At 41.3% G+C, this 21,816-nt stretch overlaps 1 protein-coding gene across 1 annotated transcript in view; it reads left to right on the forward strand.

Moving 5' to 3' along the window:
- LOC134820025 (mucosa-associated lymphoid tissue lymphoma translocation protein 1-like) overlaps positions 1-19,434 on the forward strand; it is a 52,343-nt gene extending 32,909 nt beyond the window's left edge. Inside the window, exons 4-20 of the mRNA XM_063830201.1 lie at positions 1,761-1,912; positions 5,259-5,358; positions 6,024-6,141; positions 6,236-6,313; positions 6,574-6,703; positions 6,946-7,059; positions 8,756-8,893; positions 9,084-9,283; positions 10,623-10,744; positions 12,340-12,486; positions 12,635-12,762; positions 13,021-13,151; positions 13,313-13,459; positions 17,161-17,419; positions 17,622-17,753; positions 18,426-18,563; positions 18,677-19,434. Coding sequence (XP_063686271.1) covers positions 1,761-1,912; positions 5,259-5,358; positions 6,024-6,141; positions 6,236-6,313; positions 6,574-6,703; positions 6,946-7,059; positions 8,756-8,893; positions 9,084-9,283; positions 10,623-10,744; positions 12,340-12,486; positions 12,635-12,762; positions 13,021-13,151; positions 13,313-13,459; positions 17,161-17,419; positions 17,622-17,753; positions 18,426-18,563; positions 18,677-18,781 — 2,339 coding nt within the window. The 3' untranslated portion in view covers positions 18,782-19,434. The remainder of the gene's footprint in view (positions 1-1,760; positions 1,913-5,258; positions 5,359-6,023; positions 6,142-6,235; positions 6,314-6,573; positions 6,704-6,945; positions 7,060-8,755; positions 8,894-9,083; positions 9,284-10,622; positions 10,745-12,339; positions 12,487-12,634; positions 12,763-13,020; positions 13,152-13,312; positions 13,460-17,160; positions 17,420-17,621; positions 17,754-18,425; positions 18,564-18,676) is intronic.
- Positions 19,435-21,816: the final 2,382 nt, after the last annotated feature.

The raw sequence follows: 21,816 nt of genomic DNA on the forward strand, positions 1-21,816 counted from the left end.
GCTCCAAGTAGCTGCATCTTACACAGAATCAGTGTTTTACGCTATATTCCTGGCTGTTGGTAACCTTGTGGGTCTGTTTGGTAATGTACTGGTAATAGCAGCAACTATCGGCCAACAAGCCAACCACTTCAAACTAGATCAGGGAACTATAATCCTGCTGCGTCACCTAGCTATATCTGACGTGCTGTTCACTCTGCTCTACCCGGTCCCTATAATGGTAGTGTATATAGCACGGAGCTGGGTGTTTGGAGCGGAGGTGTGTTATCTTATAGGACTTGTTATTAGTCTACCTGCTACTGCAAACATGAACTTTATACTGGTCATGTCACTCTATAGATACGTGAGGTGTAGGTTCCCTATGAAAGTCACACAAATTACTCCTTCCATGGCTACAATAGGGTGTCTGATCATGTGGGCTCTGTCCTGTATCTTCCCTGTTTACACTCTGGTAGTGAAACTCAGGATTGTGTTCAACGTTAAACTTGCTTCCTGCAGCTTTACTTTCCCTAAATCCACTGGGAATGCTATCCTCATATTCGGAACGACTGTTGTACCGTTCCTAGTGATAGTTTCACTAAACGTGTTGTTGTGGTTGCACGTGCGCGCGTTTACTCGGCACTTATCTGCAAAGCTGGACAGCAAGTCGCGTCGTGAGATGACGGAGATGGAGAAGAAGCAGAGTAAGAGATTCAGAGCTTCTTACAGACAAGGTGTCATCACCACCACCTTTATCACCGCGCTCTTCGCTGTCACCTGGATGCCAACTGTGCTGAGGTTCGCGTACGCTGCATTTGTTGGAGAAGATGGGTTATACGACTGGGTAGAAAAAGTAAGGTATTTCTACTTCTTGGGGTCGTGGGGGAACCCTATAATATACGGTATGATAAACAAGGGGTTCCAGGACTACTTCAAGTCATTTGTTAACAGACTCTGCAGGGTTTACGTTGTGGACCCTTCCAATAACGTGGGTAAAGTTATGAGCGAGATACAAGTTAACATTAGAAAAGGAAGCAAACCGGTCAATGATGCGAGCAAGGTAGATGATGTTCGTATTGTGTGTACTCCTAAATCTATAATGAAAACTGCTGATGAGCAGGGAAGTGTGTCTCCTAATGAGCTGGAGGTTTATGACAATAAAACATTTGATTATTCGTGTATTGAGTCGAAAAAAGTAGTTTTCAAGGGATGAGCCAATTTCTTTATCTGTAACTTACTTACTTTAGTAGTAACTAGTAGTAGTTTAGTAACTTGCCGATAAATTATTTTTTCTTATTTATTTGATAGCCAATTATCTACGCAACATCTTATTCCAATTTCCACGAATTGCTATATATATACAAACTATGTCTCTTTAAATCTAAACGGTTTATTTTTTGGTTTTTCGCATCAACTGTAAAACTGTGGATATGAAGTTAACTTTGCCAGTAAAATGGTTTATGATAGTTGTGTAGTGCTGGTACTAAAAATAGTAATTAATAAAGATAGTCAGCAAATGATGGTCCCAAAGATAAACAAATACATCTAGACGATTGCTGTAACTTCAAATAGCCATGTTATAAAATCAATTATGCGTTAAAACTTGTATATGTGACTATTTACTGTCGACTTTACTGAAAACCACAAAAACGGTTACACAACAGACGACTGATTCGCCAATATTGTTTTATTCCATTATTTTGCCTAAACTCATGAAATTAGAGGAACAAACTTCATCAAAAATATTTAAAAACAACAAAAAGCAACCAACAATAAAATTTCAGTTAAAATAACAATAGAGGGTGATTGTGAGCTGTTGGTTAGCGAGACACTAAGATTGAGGGTAGATGCTCCCCCATCCTACACTGACATTCAGTGGTATTTAGACAAAACATGTCTTGCTGCGGAGAAATCTAAAGATCTTGTTTTGGATCAGGTAGGGTTTGTTCCCAGAGCAAATTAGATACCCTTTTATTATAGTATAGTATATACAGGGTGGCCCATGATAGTCTACCCATCCTTATCTCTTAAAATTGTTACAGGTCGCTGAGATCTTGCTAATTATTCTATTTCAGAATGGAAAAGCGCCATAACTTACGTTCTGATTAATATTTTTGCTTCAAATTTTTAGAGAATGTCAATCATAATTAGACACAACTTCGTGCTAAGTTTTGTGTGAGTCTGAGCTTGTCTAACAAAATTAGCTCCTGAGTGCGCTAGCGTTAATTTCTCACCCAGAACTGTTTACATTGGTTAATAGAAACCACCAAAAAAAATCCTGGGTAAAAAAATTAAAAAACCACCGATTTATTCATGTTTTACCAATTCTATTCACCACGATGCATCGCACATTCCATTCTCTACACTGCTGTACAGTGTACATCCTATATTTTAACTGCAGATAAGGACTATCACAGATGATCCTTCCTGCTTGTTTATATCGTTCTGCTCACTTGCCTTAACAAATTTAAAATTATAGCTGGATGATTAGCCTACAATTTTATCGATACTGAAATCAATTGAATTGCGTTTCTCGGCAGGCACCACGAGAAGGTTCATCCATTGCCCGCCGTGTTGGCGATTAAAATCACCGTTTGTGTTGGCGATTAAAATCACCGTTTGTGTTGGCGATTAAAATCACCGTTTAGAGAAGGTGCTCAATGTGACCACCGCCTCGGCTCTTCAGGACGTCCATCCTCTTGGCTACTGATAAGGGGGGGTCCAAGGGGAACTTTGGGGAATTTTGGGTAAGTCCCCCAAGATTTCTGAAGTTCCCCAAAAAAAAGTTCCCCAAAACTCCCCAAAATTCCCCAAAATTCCCCAAAATTATTCAAAATTATTCAAAATTATTCAAAATTATTCAAAATTATTCAAAATTTCTCTAATATACATTAATACCCATTAATGTTAACTTGTATGTTATCATAAGGTATAATCTTAACTTACTTGTTGATACTTGCTGATAATTTTTTTGGCATGATAAATTTTTTGGGGAACTTTGGGGAATTTTGGGGAACTTTCTGAAGTTCCCCAAAAAACAGTTCCCCAAAATTCCCCAAAATTATTTGTTTCATTGATAATTTTTTGGGGAACTTTGGGAAAGTCCCCCAGGTTTCCTGAAGTTCCCCAAAAAAAAGTTCCCCAAAACTCCCCAAAGTTCCCCTTGGACCCCCCCCCCCCCCTGATAAACAGGAGTTCTGGCAGTGAGTGATGGGGATGTTCCGCAAGTTGTCACGAATGACAACTTCTAACTTTCTAAAGCAGCAAGGTTGGGGATGGGTAGACTCTCGTAGACCTTATCCTTCAACCATCCCCACAGGAAGAAGTCGCAAGGAGTGAGGTCAGGAGAGCGGGCTGGCCAGTGTTGAGCAAGTTTCTCTCCGATCGTCATGCTCCCAAACTGGTCACCAAGGTAATCAATAATGCGGTTGGGGATGTGCACTCTCGCCCCGTCCTGCATAAAGCTCATGAGAGACGGATCCAGGTCGTGGTGTGCACAGAAGTTGAAGAGTTCTGGTATGAAGAAGCTCTGCAACATCTGTAGGTAGCGATCTCCGTTCACAGTTACAGTGGCACCAGCTGCATCCTTGAAGAAGTATGGTCCGATGATTCCGTGAGAAGAGATCGCACACCAGACGTTCAGCTTTGGAGAGTTCTGAGTAGGTCTCTGCTGCACGCTGTCAGGTCTCTGGCTGCCCCAGTGTATTGCGTTGTGGCTGTTGACGGAACCGTGGAGGCAGAACTTGGCTTCGTCGGTCCACCAGATGTTTCCGATAAAGTCCTCGTTTGTGGAATCTTTCAGAAGCAACCAGTCAGCAAAGCGTACTCTAACTGGTGGATCCTGAAGCTGCAGAGTGTGGTGAACTGTCCAGCGATAAGGGTACAGTTTCAGTTCAGTCCTCAGAATGCGTTGCAAAGTCGTCCTAGGTATGCCAAGATTGGCCGAACGTCTTCTGGTCGATTGCCTGGGGTGGTCTGCCACAGATCCTACTACAGCCACAGTGTTCTCAAAGGTCACTCCCGTAGATGGTGGACCAGATGCATCCTTTTGTCGGTTGGTGACAACTCCATGTTCTGTAAATTTCTTCTTAAGGTTGTAGACTGCTTTCCTAGTAGGGGGAGTGATTCCAGGGAATTTCGCTATGAACAGTTGGATAAGAGCTGCGAAGGGGGTATCCTTGGATTCAGAAACAATAAATATCCGTTGCTGGAGAGTTAGTAGAGGCATGATGAGATGATCGTTAATGGTTAATAAATTGTTGCGACTTTTAAGGGGGAAATCTATCCCTGCTATCGTAAAATTCCCATGAGAATTCATAAGATTATGGATTATCGACCGGAAATCTACGTTATCGTTTGTTTTCTTTTCAAGTTTATTTACTCATCTCATGGGAATCGGCTGACCTGCTGTAAACCTATTTCAAACCACCGTTTGTAAAATCGATAAAATTGTAGGCTAATCATCCAGCTATAATTTTAAATTTGTTAAGGCAAGTGAGCAGAACGATATAAACAAGCAGGAAGGATCATCTGTGATAGTCCTTATCTGCAGTTAAAATATAGGATGTACACTGTACAGCAGTGTAGAGAATGGAATGTGCGATGCATCGTGGTGAATAGAATTGGTAAAACATAAATAAATCGGTGGTTTTTTAATTTTTTTACCCAGGATTTTTTTTGGTGGTTTCTATTAACCAATGTAAACAGTTCTGGGTGAGAAATTCAAGCTAGCTCGCTCAGGGGCTTAATTGGTCAAATAAGCTCAGTGAAGCTCTCAATCACACAAAACTTGCCACAAAGGTTCATCTACTTGTTATTAACATTCTGTGAAATTTAGAAGAAAAAATATTTATCAGAACATAAGTTATGCCACTTTTTGTTTTTAAAATAATTAGCAAGATCTCAGCGACCTGTCACAATTTTAAGAGATAAGGATGGGTAGACTATCATGGGCCACCCTGTATATTATATCTTTATATATATATAAAGAATAGTAGCTTAGTAGGTCAAAGCGTCATCTGTATTTCCGATAAGATATTCTCAGTCACCAGTACACAATTGATGACTTAAGTAGCTCTCTTTTCTTTACCAAGAGAAAAGAGCAGCTCTGGATCTAAAATAAGATTTATTACGTTTGCTGTTCGAAAATAAAGAGTGTTGGCTTATAACTGCTAGCTCTTTACTCATTAAAATTGCATGTTATATCGACTGGTTTGCTGGGATAATGGTATTGTTGCTGTTTGGATCTCTGTCAATTATTATTATCCTTATTATTTGACCAGGTGACAGTGGACGATAAAGGACGATATAAAGTCAGACTTGAATCAAATTCCGGAGATATAAAATGGGCTTTTGTCGACGTCAACGTCGTTCAGGAATTAGGTACTTTTTAATTAGGTACTTCGTTTAATCTCGAGAAATCTTTCAACGACTGGGTGTTTATTTAATATTAATAAGCCGCTTATCAATTGATAGGATCAATCTATAATTAACACCAGTCATGTTCAAAACTTCCGCCCTCGCAACGCCCCCATCCTTTTTCGCTGAAAAGAAACGATGATGATTCAGATACCTATTGCATGACTAATACCGTGCATGACTAATACCATGATTGATGCAAGCTATTGTAATCTGGAGCAGCTAGAGGTGATTTAATTCTTACCTCATACTAAGACGGATGCACAGTACATCGGACGCCAACGCCGAATTGCATATTTAATGAGTAGCAAAATAGTGTCAGTATGAGTTTAGCGCGCAGATTGTATACGCGCGCAACAATTGGACTCGAGCCAGGCAATGGTTTGCGTATGACTTCGACAATTATATATTCCTTTTAGCGTAATTTAATTCGTTACGTGTAATTTTGTCGTCATCATTGTCGTCACGAACCTCATTCATTAAAAATATTACAGCCTCGTGTAACAGGTTACATATTCTCCAGAAGTTTCCAATCTTGTAAACCCATACTGAGCTCCTGTCACTAGAGAGAGGTAAAGTATTTCCGGTTATAATAATCAAACTCTCGTGATACCATATATCCGGTACAGGGTGCCCAGTTGAAGAGTTACAGTTCCTTCTCCACCCTAAAGATTATCAACTCAAAGAATCCTCATCAGAAGCCCACTTTTTTGTAGATGTCAGGCCTCACCACGCACAATTGCAATGGTTAGACACTGCTGTAAATGCGAATTTTCTGACCAAACTGTAATCCTTATAAAATAAAACTGCAGTCATAGAGTAGCTAAATTTCTAAACGTAGGTACTGCGAAGGGGTTCTTATGCACGACAAGACGAAACCGTATCTCTGTGTGACAGGATTAGACCAAACCGCTCACAGGTAATGTTATTTCTGCATTTTTAGTGAATCGTAAGAAATGAGAGAATATTTTTTGTTCAATATTGTTCAGTTTTAAAAAAATATTGCATTGTTAATTTTAGCACCACGACAAATCTAACTTGAAATCTCCTTAAATTAGGTTATTTCAAGGAATATTCGCTCCCTTGGGAGTTCCTTGTGAATGTTCCCCTTATTTTGCCAGCCATCCGTAAACTCTACTAATCTTAACATTGAGTAACTTAACCACCCTACTTCTTCAGGAGACAGTACAAATGCACGGCGTGCTATGAAGGTAAAACCATTGTGTCTGAGACTGCTTTAGTCAGGTGGACTCCAGACGAACCTAAAAACTTTACAGGAACAAGTTTCGTGGAGACAGCCACTGATAAGGTGGGTTCTAGAAATATTACTTCAATTATTCTCATTATGCAGTAATGGTTATATTTATACCCCGGAAATTCTCCTTTGTTGGAGACAGGACCTTCTATTTCCGGGTGTATATTCCCCGGGGGTGTCAGTGCCAAGAATGTTAGCTGTTAAAATAACTGCTCGTGTTCACCCTGTGTCACACCGGCCACCATATATATTGTGTATAGTGTACACTGCGTATCTACTGTAATATTGGTCTGCAGGTAGCCCTAATAATAGGTAACCAGAGCTACACGGAGTCCACATTCGGAGATATAGTACACGCTGAGGACGATGCTAGAGACATCAGTGCTGCACTCAAACTAATGAACTTCAAGGTAAACTTAGAGATATTATTAGCATTGGTAGTAGTAGTAGTACTAGTTGTAGTACTAGCATTATATTTGAAATGTTTATTATTGATTAAAATGTTTAGCTAACTTTTCTCCGTAAAACAACTTATATAATGAACAGAGGGGGGGGGGGGGCTAATGGCATAGAATGGCATAAATGGAACCCAATTTTTTACAACTACAAAAAGTCAAAATCTTTTCAAAGTTTTTCTGGAAACTACTTTTGTTCACGATTCATGCTACCCTGATCATTATTAGCCGAAAATATTTTTTCGATTTTCTATGTCCTATATATATATATATAGCCCGAGGTTATCATTCCAGTATTATAGAAGATGCCTTTAACAAATTTAGTGATATAGCTAATAGGAAAAACTTGTATACCCTTAAAGACAAGGATGAGTCGACTGCCTGTTTAATACCCATGGTGATGGATCAAAATCCAGCACTTCCCAACATGGGGGGCATTATCCATAAGTATAAGCACCTTCTCAACCTTGATCCGGCCCTGAAGAAGCTGGTACGTGCGGACAGTGTATTCGTGAGTCATCGAAAGAATCAAACTATCGGTGGCATGCTTGTACACAATAAGTACCGTGCCAGTGGAACTTTAAACTGTGATAATGAGTGAGAAATAACTGCAAGCCAGGTCCAGGAACCAGACTCCGAAAGTCTAAGGGCGGTTCCCGGGGCTGTCGACCCAGGGTGCCATGCTTGTGGTAAATGTTATGTTTGTAAGCAAAATTTCCTGTCCCCCTGTTCCAATTTTAGTAGTCACCATTCTAAACAAGTTTTCCCTATAACTAAGTATATATCTTGTCAGAGTTATAACCTCATTTATTTAATGGAGTGTAAGACTTGTAAACAGTCGTATGTCGGTTATACTACCTCAAATCTCCCTAAGAGATTCTCTAACCATAAGAGTCACATAAAGAAAGGTATAAGAAGTTGTAAATTAGTTAACCATTTTTTAGATATTGATCATGATTTAGATTTTAGTACCATAGCCTGCTATAATTTCTCACTTAGTAAGCACCTTTCTGTCATTATAGTAGACGCTTTAGTATTTGAGCCTAATATTAGTAAAGCAGACAAAGAAAAGGCTATGGAAGCTAGAGAGTGGTTCTACCAGACCCAATTGAAAACCCTTGAACGGTTTGGGGGTATGAACACCCTTGATAGTAACCATCTACTTTTTAAATCTGCCGGAGCTTAGTTTTAGTTTTAGTATATTTTGTAGATTTTATTTAGTTATACCATTATTCCAGAGACGTGCATATTACATTTTTTACTTAAGTATAAATTTTACAGGTTTTTGTTGTGATTTTAAGTGATTTTCCGAGAATCAGTTATCAGTATTTAGATAAGAGATAAGATAAGAGTACATTTTTAACGGCTTTCAGTTTCTTTTTTAAATTTCAGTTCATCAGATTTTCCCACTGCTTTTAGTTTGTATTTATTCTCAATTGTATATGATTCGTATTTGTTGTAGTTACTTTAATGATATAATTTCTCAGAATTGATGTAAATAAACGATGCAAAGACTTTCGAAGATCTAATCACAACCGCTTTCTTTTATTGTGTAGAAGTCCAGCCATGAAATATATATATATATATAATGTATTAAGTATAATATATAATATTGTATTATAATATACCCTATACAATTAACAATTAACAGGTAGTGTCCCTGATAAACCTGACACGTGATGAGATGATAGCTGCGTGTGATAACTTCTACAAGTTACTAAGTACAGGAGTGTACGGTGTGTTCTATTTCGCTGGTCACGGCTTTGAGATCGCTGGGGAGAATTACCTGGTACGTGCTATTTTAGTATTTTATAGTGAATCTTTCCTCTTCTTTCTCAATAATTTAGTTTCATCTTAGTATCTACTACTTTATAGTGAAACTTTCCGCTTCTTTCTCAAGAATTTAGTTTCAACAAATTTTTACCGAAAAAAAGAGTTCGGAAAAATGTAAAGTAAAAAGATATCTCCTTACCCTGCAGGTTCCAGTAGACGCCCCCTCAACAGTGCGAATAGAGCACTGCATTAAAGCACAGTACGTTCTACACAGAATGCAGTTCAGAGAAACTAAACTAAACCTGCTCCTCCTCGACATGTGCAGGGAGTTTAACAATATGGGGGGAGTACCTGGGGATATACAGCCAGTCAGGAGTAGGGGGAACACTGCTATTGGTTATGCCTGGTAAGTGAGGAGTAGGGGGAACACTGCTATTGGTTATGCCTGGTAAGTGAGGAGTAGGGGGAACACTGCTATTGGTTAATGGTTATGCCTGGTAATAATTTTATCTCGACATATAATCTAGGGGCTCACTTATCACAGTTATAATCTAGGGGCTCACTTATCACAGTTATAATCTTGGGGCTCACTTATCACAGTTATAATCTAGGGGCTCACTTATCACAGTTATAATCTAGGGGCTCACTTATCACAGTTATAATCTAGGGGTCACTTATCACAGTTATAATCTAGGGGCTCACTTATCACAGTTATAATCTTGGGGCTCACTTATCACAGTTATAATCTAGGGGCTCACTTATCACAGTTATAATCTAGGGGCTCACTTATCACAGTTATAATCTAGGGGCTCACTTATCACAGTTATAATCTAGGGGCTCACTTATCACAGTTATAATCTAGGGGCTCACTTATCACAGTTATAATCTTGGGGCTCACTTATCACAGTTATAATCTAGGGGCTCACTTATCACAGTTATAATCTAGGGGTCACTTATCACAGTTATAATCTAGGGGCTCACTTATCACAGTTATAATCTTGGGGCTCACTTATCACAGTTATAATCTAGGGGCTCACTTATCACAGTTATAATCTAGGGGCTCACTTATCACAGTTATAATCTAGGGGCTCACTTATCACAGTTATAATCTAGGGGCTCACTTATTACAGTTATAATCTAGGGGTTCACTTATCACAGTTATAATCTAGGGGCTCACTTATCATAGTTATAATCTAGGGGCTCACTTATTACAGTTATAATCTAGGGGCTCACTTATCACAGTTATAATCTAGGGGCTCACTTATTACAGTTATAATCTAGGGGTTCACTTATCACAGTTATAATCTAGGGGCTCACTTATTACAGTTATAATCTAGGGGCTCACTTATCACAGTTATAATCTAGGGGCTCACTTATCACAGTTATAATCTAGGGGCTCACTTATTACAGTTATAATCTAGGGGCTCACTTATCACAGTTATAATCTAGGGGCTCACTTATCACAGTTATAATCTAGGGGCTCACTTATCACAGTTATAATCTAGGGGCTCACTTATTACAGTTATAATCTAGGGGCTCACTTATCACAGTTATAATCTAGGGGCTCACTTATCACAGTTATAATCTAGGGGCTCACTTATCACAGTTATAATCTAGGGGCTCACTTATCACAGTTATAATCTAGGGGCTCACTTATCACAGTTATAATCTAGGGGCTCACTTATCACAGTTATAATCTAGGGGTCACTTATCACAGTTATAATCTAGGGGCTCACTATTTTCAGCGGACCTGGATCACGAGCGTACGGTAGTGAGAACGATAAGAATGGAATTTATGTGAAATATTTGAGAGAGCACGTGACTAGAAATATAACCGTTACTAATCTTCTGGACTGTGTCAACAAAGGTTACTTATTTATTATCACTGGGTCATGCACTAATAATCAAGCAACTGCTATTGGTTATGCAAGCAAAGTGAGAAGTTTAATTATGTTGTTTTTTGAAATTTCCATCCAATACACCCCAGCTATATACAGTAGTGTTACAGTAATGTTACAGTAGTGTTACAGTAGTGTTACAGTAGTGTTACAGTAGTGTTACAGTAGTGTTACAGTAGTGATACAGTAGTGTTACAGTAGTGTTACACCCCAGCTATATACAGTAGTGTTACTGTAGTGTTACAGTAGTGTTACAGTAGTGTTACAGTAGTGTTACAGTAGTGTTACAGTAGTGTTACAGTAGTGTTACAGTAGTGTTACAGTAGTGTTACAGTAGTGTTACAGTAGTGTTACAGTAGTGTTACAGTAGTGTTACAGTAGTGTTACAGTAGTGTTACAGTAGTGTTACAGTAGTGTTACAGTAGTGTTACAGTAGTGATACAGTAGTGTTACAGTAGTGATACAGTAGTGTTACAGTAGTGTTACACCCCAGCTATATACAGTAGTGTTACAGTAGTGTTACAGTAGTGTTACAGTAGTGTTACAGTAGTGTTACAGTAGTGTTACAGTAGTGTTACAGTAGTGTTACAGTAGTGTTACAGTAGTGTTACAGTAGTGTTACAGTAGTGTTACAGTAGTGTTACAGTAGTGTTACAGTAGTGTTACAGTAGTGTTACAGTAGTGTTACAGTAGTGTTACAGTAGTGTTACAGTAGTGTTACAGTAGTGTTACAGTAGTGTTACAGTAGTGTTACAGTAGTGTTACAGTAGTGTTACAGTAGTGTTACAGTAGTGTTACAGTAGTGTTACAGTAGTGTTACAGTAGTGTTACAGTAGTGTTACAGTAGTGTTACAGTAGTGTTACAGTAGTGTTACAGTAGTGTTACAGTAGTGTTACAGTAGTGTTACAGTAGTGTTACAGTAGTGTTACAGTAGTGTTACAGTAGTGTTACAGTAGTGTTACAGTAGTGTTACAGTAGTGTTACAGTAGTGTTACAGTAGTGTTACAGTAGTGTTACAGTAGTGTTACAGTAGTGTTACAGTAGTGTTACAGTAGTGTTACAGTAGTGTTACAGTAGTGTTACAGTAGTGTTACTGTAGTGTTACTGTAGTGTTACAGTAGTGTTACAGTAGTGTTACAGTAGTGTTACAGTAGTGTTACAGTAGTGTTACAGTAGTGTTACAGTAGTGTTACAGTAGTGTTACAGTAGTGTTACAGTAGTGTTACAGTAGTGTTACAGTAGTGTTACAGTAGTGTTACAGTAGTGTTACAGTAGTGTTACAGTAGTGTTACAGTAGTGTTACAGTAGTGTTACAGTAGTGTTACAGTAGTGTTACAGTAGTGTTACAGTAGTGTTACAGTAGTGTTACAGTAGTGTTACAGTAGTGTTACAGTAGTGTTACAGTAGTGTTACAGTAGTGTTACAGTAGTGTTACAGTAGTGTTACAGTAGTGTTACAGTAGTGTTACAGTAGTGTTACAGTAGTGTTACAGTAGTGTTACAGTAGTGTTACAGTAGTGTTACAGTAGTGTTACAGTAGTGTTACAGTAGTGTTACACCCCAGCTATAGGAGAGAATGAGCCGACTGGATACCAGCGTCCCCACTACCAGTCCTCCATTGTTAAGAACATTTCTCTAAACGACCCAATAGACACAACCAACCACACAGCAGAGTTTCATCATAGATCTATCATCTGGAGCATGGCCAACAGTAAGTTTAGTTTCCATGACAACAGTAAGTGTAGTTTCCGTGATAACGTTACCATCATTAATTAGCATAGCTTTTTGGATAAATATAAGTATTTAAATGTACGAATTCACCTCCGAATTATTCCGAATTATAGTGTTTTCTGTTTCAGCTGTTGATAAAGAGGACGTGACAGTTACCCTCGTAAAAACAGATCTGCAGTTTCAGTTCTCAGCTGCGTTTAGTAATGTACTGCAGTTCACTGTAAACCCTCGTGTGGACTCCATACAACTAGATACTGTGAGTGTTACAGTAGTTGTACAGTAGTGTTACAGTAGTGTTACAGTAGTTGTACAGTAGTGTTACAGTAGTGTTACAGTAGTGTTACAGTAGTGTTACTGTAGTGTTACTGTAGTGTTACAGTAGTGTTACATTAGTGCTACAGTAGTGTTACAGTAGTGTTACAGTACTTTTCTAATCGACAGAAAATGTTCCTCTATTCTTATCTTTCTAGAAAACGTGATTCACATTGCCAAGCTAACAGAGTAATATGTCCAGGAAAGTAAAGTAAACGGTCTGACTCTGCGAGAAGGGGGGTGGGGTGAGGAGGGCACCACCTCCAACACATTCAGTATTAGAAACGTTCAGAAACTTGTCGGCTCTGTTATTGAGCTCACTATAATATCTGGGTAAGTTTCTTAAATATATAATTATTCTCTACTATAATTATAAGTTTCTCTACTTGGACTCCGCGTGAATTATAATATAAACCTAAGTAAAATAAAGAGTGTTATGCCTCAATACTATGTCGTTTATAAACGACGTGACACATCATTTCTACATCTCTCAGGTGTGAGAGAGGAACAGTGAGAATTGAACGACCTCTCTTTGCTAAGATAACAGCTAACAGAGTGAACTTTGGGAACGTGCTGGTTAATTTAGCGGGGAGTCACAGGCCCGGTATATCCCAGGCTCCTCAACCTCAGCTTGCTAACAGGTAGTTACAGTAGTGTTACAGTGCTGGATGTTAATTTAGCGGGGAGTCACAGGCCCGGTATATCCCAGGCTCCTCAACCTCAGCTTGCTAACAGGTAGTTACAGTAGTGTTACAGTGCTAGATGTTAATTTAGCGGGGAGTCACAGGCCCGGTATATCCCAGGCTCCTCAACCTCAGCTTGCTAACAGGTAGTTACAGTAGTGTTACAGTGCTGGATGTTAACTTAGCGGGGAGTCACAGGCCCGGTATATCCCAGGCTCCTCAACCTCAGCTTGCTAACAGGTAGTTACAGTAGTGTTACAGTGCTTGATGTTAATTTAGCGGGGAGTCACAGGCCCGGTATATCCCAGGCTCCTCAACCTCAGCTTGCTAACAGGTAGTTACAGTAGTGTTACAGTGCTGGATGTTAACTTAGCGGGGAGTCACAGGCCCGGTATATCCCAGGCTCCTCAACCTCAGCTTGCTAACAGGTAGTTACAGTAGTGTTACAGTGCTGGATGTTAACTTAGCGGGGAGTCACAGGCCCGGTATATCCCAGGCTCCTCAACCTCAGCTTGCTAACAGGTAGTTACAGTAGTGTTACAGTGCTGGATGTTAACTTAGCGGGGAGTCACAGGCCCGGTATATCCCAGGCTCCTCAACCTCAGCTTGCTAACAGGTAGTTACAGTAGTGTTACAGTGCTGGATGTTAATTTAGCGGGGAGTCACAGGCCCGGTATATCCCAGGCTCCTCAACCTCAGCTAGCTAACAGGTAGTTACAGTAGTGTTACAGTGCTGGATGTTAACTTAGCGGGGAGTCACAGGCCCGGTATATCCCAGGCTCCTCAACCTCAGCTTGCTAACAGGTAGTTACAGTAGTGTTACAGTGCTGGATGTTAATTTAGCGGGGAGTCACAGGCCCGGTATATCCCAGGCTCCTCAACCTCAGCTTGCTAACAGGTAGTTACAGTAGTGTTACAGTGCTGGATGTTAACTTAGCGGGGAGTCACAGGCCCGGTATATCCCAGGCTCCTCAACCTCAGCTTGCTAACAGGTAGTTACAGTAGTGTTACAGTGCTGGATGTTAACTTAGCGGGGAGTCACAGGCCCGGTATATCCCAGGCTCCTCAACCTCAGCTTGCTAACAGGTAGTTACAGTAGTGTTACAGTGCTGGATGTTAACTTAGCGGGGAGTCACAGGCCCGGTATATCCCAGGCTCCTCAACCTCAGCTTGCTAACAGGTAGTTACAGTAGTGTTACAGTGCTGGATGTTAATTTAGCGGGGAGTCACAGGCCCGGTATATCCCAGGCTCCTCAACCTCAGCTTGCTAACAGGTAGTTACAGTAGTGTTACAGTGCTGGATGTTAACTTAGCGGGGAGTCACAGGCCCGGTATATCCCAGGCTCCTCAACCTCAGCTTGCTAACAGGTAGTTACAGTAGTGTTACAGTGCTGGATGTTAATTTAGCGGGGAGTCACAGGCCCGGTATATCCCAGGCTCCTCAACCTCAGCTTGCTAACAGGTAGTTACAGTAGTGTTACAGTGCTGGATGTTAACTTAGCGGGGAGTCACAGGCCCGGTATATCCCAGGCTCCCCAACCTCAGCTTGCTAACAGGTAGTTACAGTAGTGTTACAGTGCTGGATGTTAATTTAGCGGGGAGTCACAGGCCCGGTATATCCCAGGCTCCTCAACCTCAGCTTGCTAACAGGTAGTTACAGTAGTGTTACAGTGCTGGATGTTAACTTAGCGGGGAGTCACAGGCCCGGTATATCCCAGGCTCCTCAACCTCAGCTTGCTAACAGGTAGTTACAGTAGTGTTACAGTGCTGGATGTTAATTTAGCGGGGAGTCACAGGCCCGGTATATCCCAGGCTCCTCAACCTCAGCTTGCTAACAGGTAGTTACAGTAGTGTTACAGTGCTGGATGTTAACTTAGCGGGGAGTCACAGGCCCGGTATATCCCAGGCTCCTCAACCTCAGCTTGCTAACAGGTAGTTACAGTAGTGTTACAGTGCTGGATGTTAACTTAGCGGGGAGTCACAGGCCCGGTATATCCCAGGCTCCTCAACCTCAGCTTGCTAACAGGTAGTTACAGTAGTGTTACAGTGCTGGATGTTAACTTAGCGGGGAGTCACAGGCCCGGTATATCCCAGGCTCCTCAACCTCAGCTTGCTAACAGGTAGTTACAGTAGTGTTACAGTGCTGGATGTTAACTTAGCGGGGAGTCACAGGCCCGGTATATCCCAGGCTCCTCAACCTCAGCTTGCTAACAGGTAGTTACAGTAGTGTTACAGTGCTGGATGTTAACTTAGCGGGGAGTCACAGGCCTGGTATATCCCAGGCCCCTCAACCTCAGCTTGCTAACAGGTAGTTACAGTAGTGTTACAGTGCTGGATGTTAACTTAGCGGGGAGTCACAGGCCCGGTATATCCCAGGCTCCTCAACCTCAGCTTGCTAACAGGTAGTTACAGTAGTGTTACAGTGCTGGATGTTAACTTAGCGGGGAGTCACAGGCCCGGTATATCCCAGGCTCCTCAACCTCAGCTTGCTAACAGGTAGTTACAGTAGTGTTACAGTGCTGGATGTTAACTTAGCGGGGAGTCACAGGCCCGGTATATCCCAGGCTCCTCAACCTCAGCTTGCTAACAGGTAGTTACAGTAGTGTTACAGTGCTGGATGTTAACTTAGCGGGGAGTCACAGGCCCGGTATATCCCAGGCTCCTCAACCTCAGCTAGCTAACAGGTAGTTACAGTAGTGTTACAGTGCTGGATGTTAACTTAGCGGGGAGTCACAGGCCCGGTATATCCCAGGCTCCTCAACCTCAGCTTGCTAACAGGTAGTTACAGTAGTGTTACAGTGCTGGATGTTAACTTAGCGGGGAGTCACAGGCCCGGTATATCCCAGGCTCCTCAACCTCAGCTTGCTAACAGGTAGTTACAGTAGTGTTACAGTGCTGGATGTTAACTTAGCGGGGAGTCACAGGCCCGGTATATCCCAGGCTCCTCAACCTCAGCTTGCTAACAGGTAGTTACAGTAGTGTTACAGTGCTGGATGTTAACTTAGCGGGGAGTCACAGGCCCGGTATATCCCAGGCTCCTCAACCTCAGCTAGCTAACAGGTAGTTACAGTAGTGTTACAGTGCTGGATGTTAACTTAGCGGGGAGTCACAGGCCCGGTATATCCCAGGCTCCTCAACCTCAGCTTGCTAACAGGTAGTTACAGTAGTGTTACAGTGCTGGATGTTAACTTAGCGGGGAGTCACAGGCCCGGTATATCCCAGGCTCCTCAACCTCAGCTAGCTAACAGGTAGTTACAGTAGTGTTACAGTGCTGGATGTTAACTTAGCGGGGAGTCACAGGCCCGGTATATCCCAGGCTCCTCAACCTCAGCTTGCTAACAGGTAGTTACAGTAGTGTTACAGTGCTGGATGTTAACTTAGCGGGGAGTCACAGGCCCGGTATATCCCAGGCTCCTCAACCTCAGCTTGCTAACAGGTAGTTACAGTAGTGTTACAGTGCTGGATGTTAACTTAGCGGGGAGTCACAGGCCCGGTATATCCCAGGCTCCTCAACCTCAGCTTGCTAACAGGTTACTTCCTCCAACCTTGTTCGGTACAAATTTGTATGGAACTGTGTTTTCTTTTTCTCGTATAAAAAAAGAAAAAATACCTTGATCCGACCCATAGCCGTCTCTTAACAATTCCAATCTTGTCCCTAGAAGTTGCCAACAAGAGGCACCTCAAGTCGACGCAAAAGCTAAACAGAAACTCAAAGAAATTGAAGAGTTCGATAAAAACGTAGCTAAAACAGAATCTAACAAAGAAAATACCAAGCAAGAAAAGGTAGTCCCTAAAAAAGAAGAGTACAAAGTGGTAGAAGAAGTAAACACAGACTCCAAGCTACCCCCACTGGTTAAGAATCATGATGACCGGATAGTTTATCCTTTCGTTGGAGTGTATCTCTTCCTTAAATCAGATGTAAGTGCATTCAACATGACTGTTAATTATCTGTTCGAACTTGGATTATTGAATATGTCACGTGTTATTGACTGTGTCACGTGTTATTGACTATGTCACGTGTTATTGAATATGTCACGTGTTATTGAATATGTCACGTGTTATTGATTGTGTCACGTGTTATTGAATATGTCACGTGTTATTGACTGTGTCACGTGTTCAGGGTGAGAATACAGAGCAAATAGTTGAGATGGTGGGTGGGGAGGCGGCTGAGAGTCACAGAACAGAGCAGCTGTCACGTGTTACCATGACAACAACAGTTCTCAACAAACAGTCATCACAACCTTGGATTGAGGTTATTACGGGGGGGGGGGGGGTATTACGGGGGGAGGGTATTACGGGGCGGGGGGGGGGGTATTACGGGGCGGTGGGGTATTACGGGGGGGGGGGTATTACGGGGCGGTGGGGTATTACGGGGCGGGGGGGGGGTATTACGGGGCGGGGGGGTATTACGGGGCGGGGGGGGGTATTACGGGGCGGGGGGGGGGTATTACGGGGCGGGGGGGGGGTATTACGGGGCGGTGGGGTATTACGGGGCGGGGGGGTATTACGGGGCGGGGGGGGTATTACGGGGGGGTTATTACGGAGCGGGGGGGTATTACGGGGGGTATTACAGGGCGGGGGGGGTTATTACGGGGGGGGGGGGGTATAACGGGAGGGGGGGTATTACGGGGGGTTATTACGGGGGGGGTTATTACGGGGGGGGGGGGGGGTATTACGGGGGGTTATTACAGAGGGGGGTTATTACGGGGGGGGGGGGGTTATTATTTTACATAATTAATAACACCAAAATGATTTATTCCGGAAAAACAGTTTAAATTTATCGCAACTCTCGCTATCCCAAAGTTGCGAGAATACCGTTAAATAAGTGTTAGTGTAGTGGGGGGGGGGGGGGTTAAATAACTAGCTATAACTAAATGTTGTCGTGTGGCGGAATATCCGCAATATTCTAAACTGTTTGTAACAGGTGGTACTGCAAGAAAAGGATTATAGTAAAAGCACGAGGAATATTTTAGAAGGGAAACGTTGGCACGGTTCCAATGTTCTTTACTCCTGTCACGTCATATCCCTTCTCAACATGCTTCAGATGCTGGCTATCAATCATGTGAGTCAAATCATTGTTAGCATTATACTTTTCGCATTTACATTTAGTAGAATTATCGGTCGTGGAAGACCTTAGAAAGCAACAAACTTTCTATTAATAATGTAAATTTGCAGGACATAGCAGAGATGTGGGTTACAGATCATGATAAGTACCGACAAGTTGTACCAGATGAGACTTTAGTAATTGACGTCAACCCCTACTCTCTTCCCGTAGCTTGAAACTAAACAACGTGTTACTAACACGTTACTACTCACTGTTAGTTGGTGCTTTATCAATTCATAATTAATTGCGTCGAACTAGTGCTTAACTTATCATGATAACACGTGTGATTGAGTGATGTTGGTCACGTGACGGAACAAACAAATTCGGCTGCTTCAGCACAGGATATTGCATCAAAACTGTTCGCTATTTATACCTTGTTATGTCGTTTTTGGGGTGTAAAAATAAAGCTGATATTTTAACAAAAAGTTCTGATTTTGTGGCCGAAATTCTAGAGTGAAAACCATTTAGTATCTAAGATTCAATGCTAACATCGTTATTCATTTAAAGTTTTATTTGTACATAAAGTGTACGCGTATAAAGTAAAGACGCATGTTTATACCTGAAGTAATAAACTCATTTTATTGATATTTGAATTTTCATTCGTTTTGTAATTTTTATTTGAACCTTTCGCCTAAGGTTTTCTTATTTTGCCTAAATAAACCTGATATTGATAAAAGTTAAACCTTTCATAGTTATATCCTAGAGACTTCTTTTTATCATGCCAGATTCTTTATTTGAATTCCCCGTTAGACTATACATACTTTAACGGATTTGTTAATATTACTTTTAGTCATCGAAATTATATTTTATCTATTCTACTAATCTGAAACTTAATTAGTTTCATTTTTCACAGCCTGCTCAAAGTATAATGGTGAAACAACTAAAAGTACAGTTCCTATGAATTAGAATCCATGTTGATATGAAGTTCACATTGAAATCGAATAAATGATAATGTTTAAATTAAATTTAAAACAGTGTAATTTGAATTGTGGTAGTTTTGAACAAAGCAAGTAATAATCATGATATTGAGATAATGATAATGAACTTAATTTGTCCCGAGTCATGGCTTTCGAGGGGATGGATGATGATTAATCACTCTACACTCGACTGTCAAGTGACTTCTTTAACACGTTCTTTAGGTGGCCCTGAATGACTATTCGAAACATCAACCCTCTACAGTGACCCCAACGCCGACCCAATTCCTAACGGAAGCTAATTATGCTAAAACTTAAAATATTTAAGTCCTCTCACTTTTTCTTGCAGAAAGAGTGAGAGGGCTTAAATTAAGTGTCATTATAGAAGATATGAAGAGAGTCGGCGGAAAGATGAATTGAGCAGAAATAAGAGGGAGATGCAGGGTAGAGAAAATGTGTAAGGGTCTGCCCACACTACGCCTCTATTCCCCGAATTTTAAAAATCCGTGCCAGAATTCCCCGAGAGTTTCCACGCCAACTGGCGGGAGCTCTGCCCACACTACGCGCCTCGTTGTGTGAATCCGGTTTTTTGACCCACGCCATGTGGCCCGTAAAAACATGGCGTGGTGTGGGCAGATATTCAGGGAATAGAGGCGTAGTGTGGGCAGCCCCTAACAACAAAAGTAAGTGAGAAGAAGGAGATAATCATAAAGTGGAAATGAATTGTGTCATAACACTAACAGAGGGGGGGGGGGGAGAAGGATGTTTTGTGTGGGCGAGATGGACAGACTTAAATTTAAATTGGGGTGGGATTCTAGCCACAGCCGTATTTTATGCCATGTTTAAGTAGCCGAAGAATCCAGGTCCAAGGTTGCAACTATGCATGCATATAATTCATCTGGTGGGTCAGTATTATTAGTGTTAATGATTGTGAGTTAATACACACTTGTGTGTAACACAGCAGCTGATATAATAAGGCATGTAATGTGTAGTACAATGTACAAGTAGTGAATTGTTGGGATTGAGTTGTCGGCGAGATTCAGATAGCTTAATGGTATATAATAGCACCTGACTGGTTTTCGGGTTCACATAGCCATGTGTCTACGCGTACTGCGTGACACGCTTGTTTCACAAGTAGAATCCTGTGCCGCCTTCGGCGGTCGCGCGCTACTGCAACTGCAAGCGAGTGGACTCTGGTTAGAGCAAACTTAAATTAAGTGTCCTCTACTTTGTGTCATTATAGAAGATAGGAGAGTCGTCGGAAAGATGTATTGAGCGGGCGAGATGAGCAGAAATAAGTGAGAAGGGGAAGATGCAGGGTACATAAAAACTGTGTAATGAAAAAGGAAGTGAGATTGAGAAAAAGTTATGACATAATTTATCTCGATCTTTTTCATTACACAGTTTTTCTGTACCCTCTTCTCACTTCTCGCCCGCTCAATACATCATTCCGCCGACCAGTGGCGTAACGTTGCCTGTTGGCAAAAAATCGCTCGCCCAAATTTAAAAAAAATTCTTGTGAAAAGGCCCTTTGGGCATGAAAGTGATCTAGATCGGTGTATTTTGGACGCTGATTCCGAATCACCCCCCATTACGTAGGGTTAAAATGCTTCCCTGGAGAGTTATGGGCAAAAAACCGTTTTGGTCACGTGACAGGCTAGTAAAATACGAATTCGATTGTTTAGGGCCTGGGTTAGGGTTAGGATTGTGTTAAGGGTTATGGTTAGCTTCGGGGTTATGGTTAGGGTTAGGATTGGGATTCCGATTAGGGTTTATGTAAAACCGTTTTGTACGGCTGCAAACCCATAAAAACCAAAGTCACGTGAAATTTTTGGGCGAGCGAATTAGTAAGAGCTTCCGAAAATACATCGATTCAAGTTGGTTTCAACTGTCGGGGGCCAGCCCTTTTATATTTATAGCAGGAACCCGTCTAACCCTAAAGTGGTCATGGTGTAAAGATTTAGAGACTGAAATAATTATTACCTATTTAAATCGCGTTTTTGACACTACTTGGGGATCCAAATTTTGGGCACTAAAATTCTTATTTCATGGCAAATTTTTTTTAAATGCTGATTTGAAAAGCATAAAAGCATTTGACCCAGTCAAAAAGGTTTCAGTTGTATATTTTTACGGTTTTTGCGGAAAGTTGCGTTAAAGTTGATGCCGTGGTGTCAGTATCTGTATAGTAAAATGGCACAGATCCATCCATCCATATATATCGTCTTGCTTTGTATTACCTGAGGACCCCAGGCTATTATGTTCATTAACATAAATAAAGATTTGGCGGAATGACAGGC

The sequence above is a fragment of the Bolinopsis microptera genome, chromosome 8, assembly GCF_026151205.1.
Source record: "Bolinopsis microptera isolate Bmic1 chromosome 8, MBARI_Bmic_1.0, whole genome shotgun sequence".
NCBI lineage: Eukaryota > Metazoa > Ctenophora > Tentaculata > Lobata > Bolinopsidae > Bolinopsis > Bolinopsis microptera.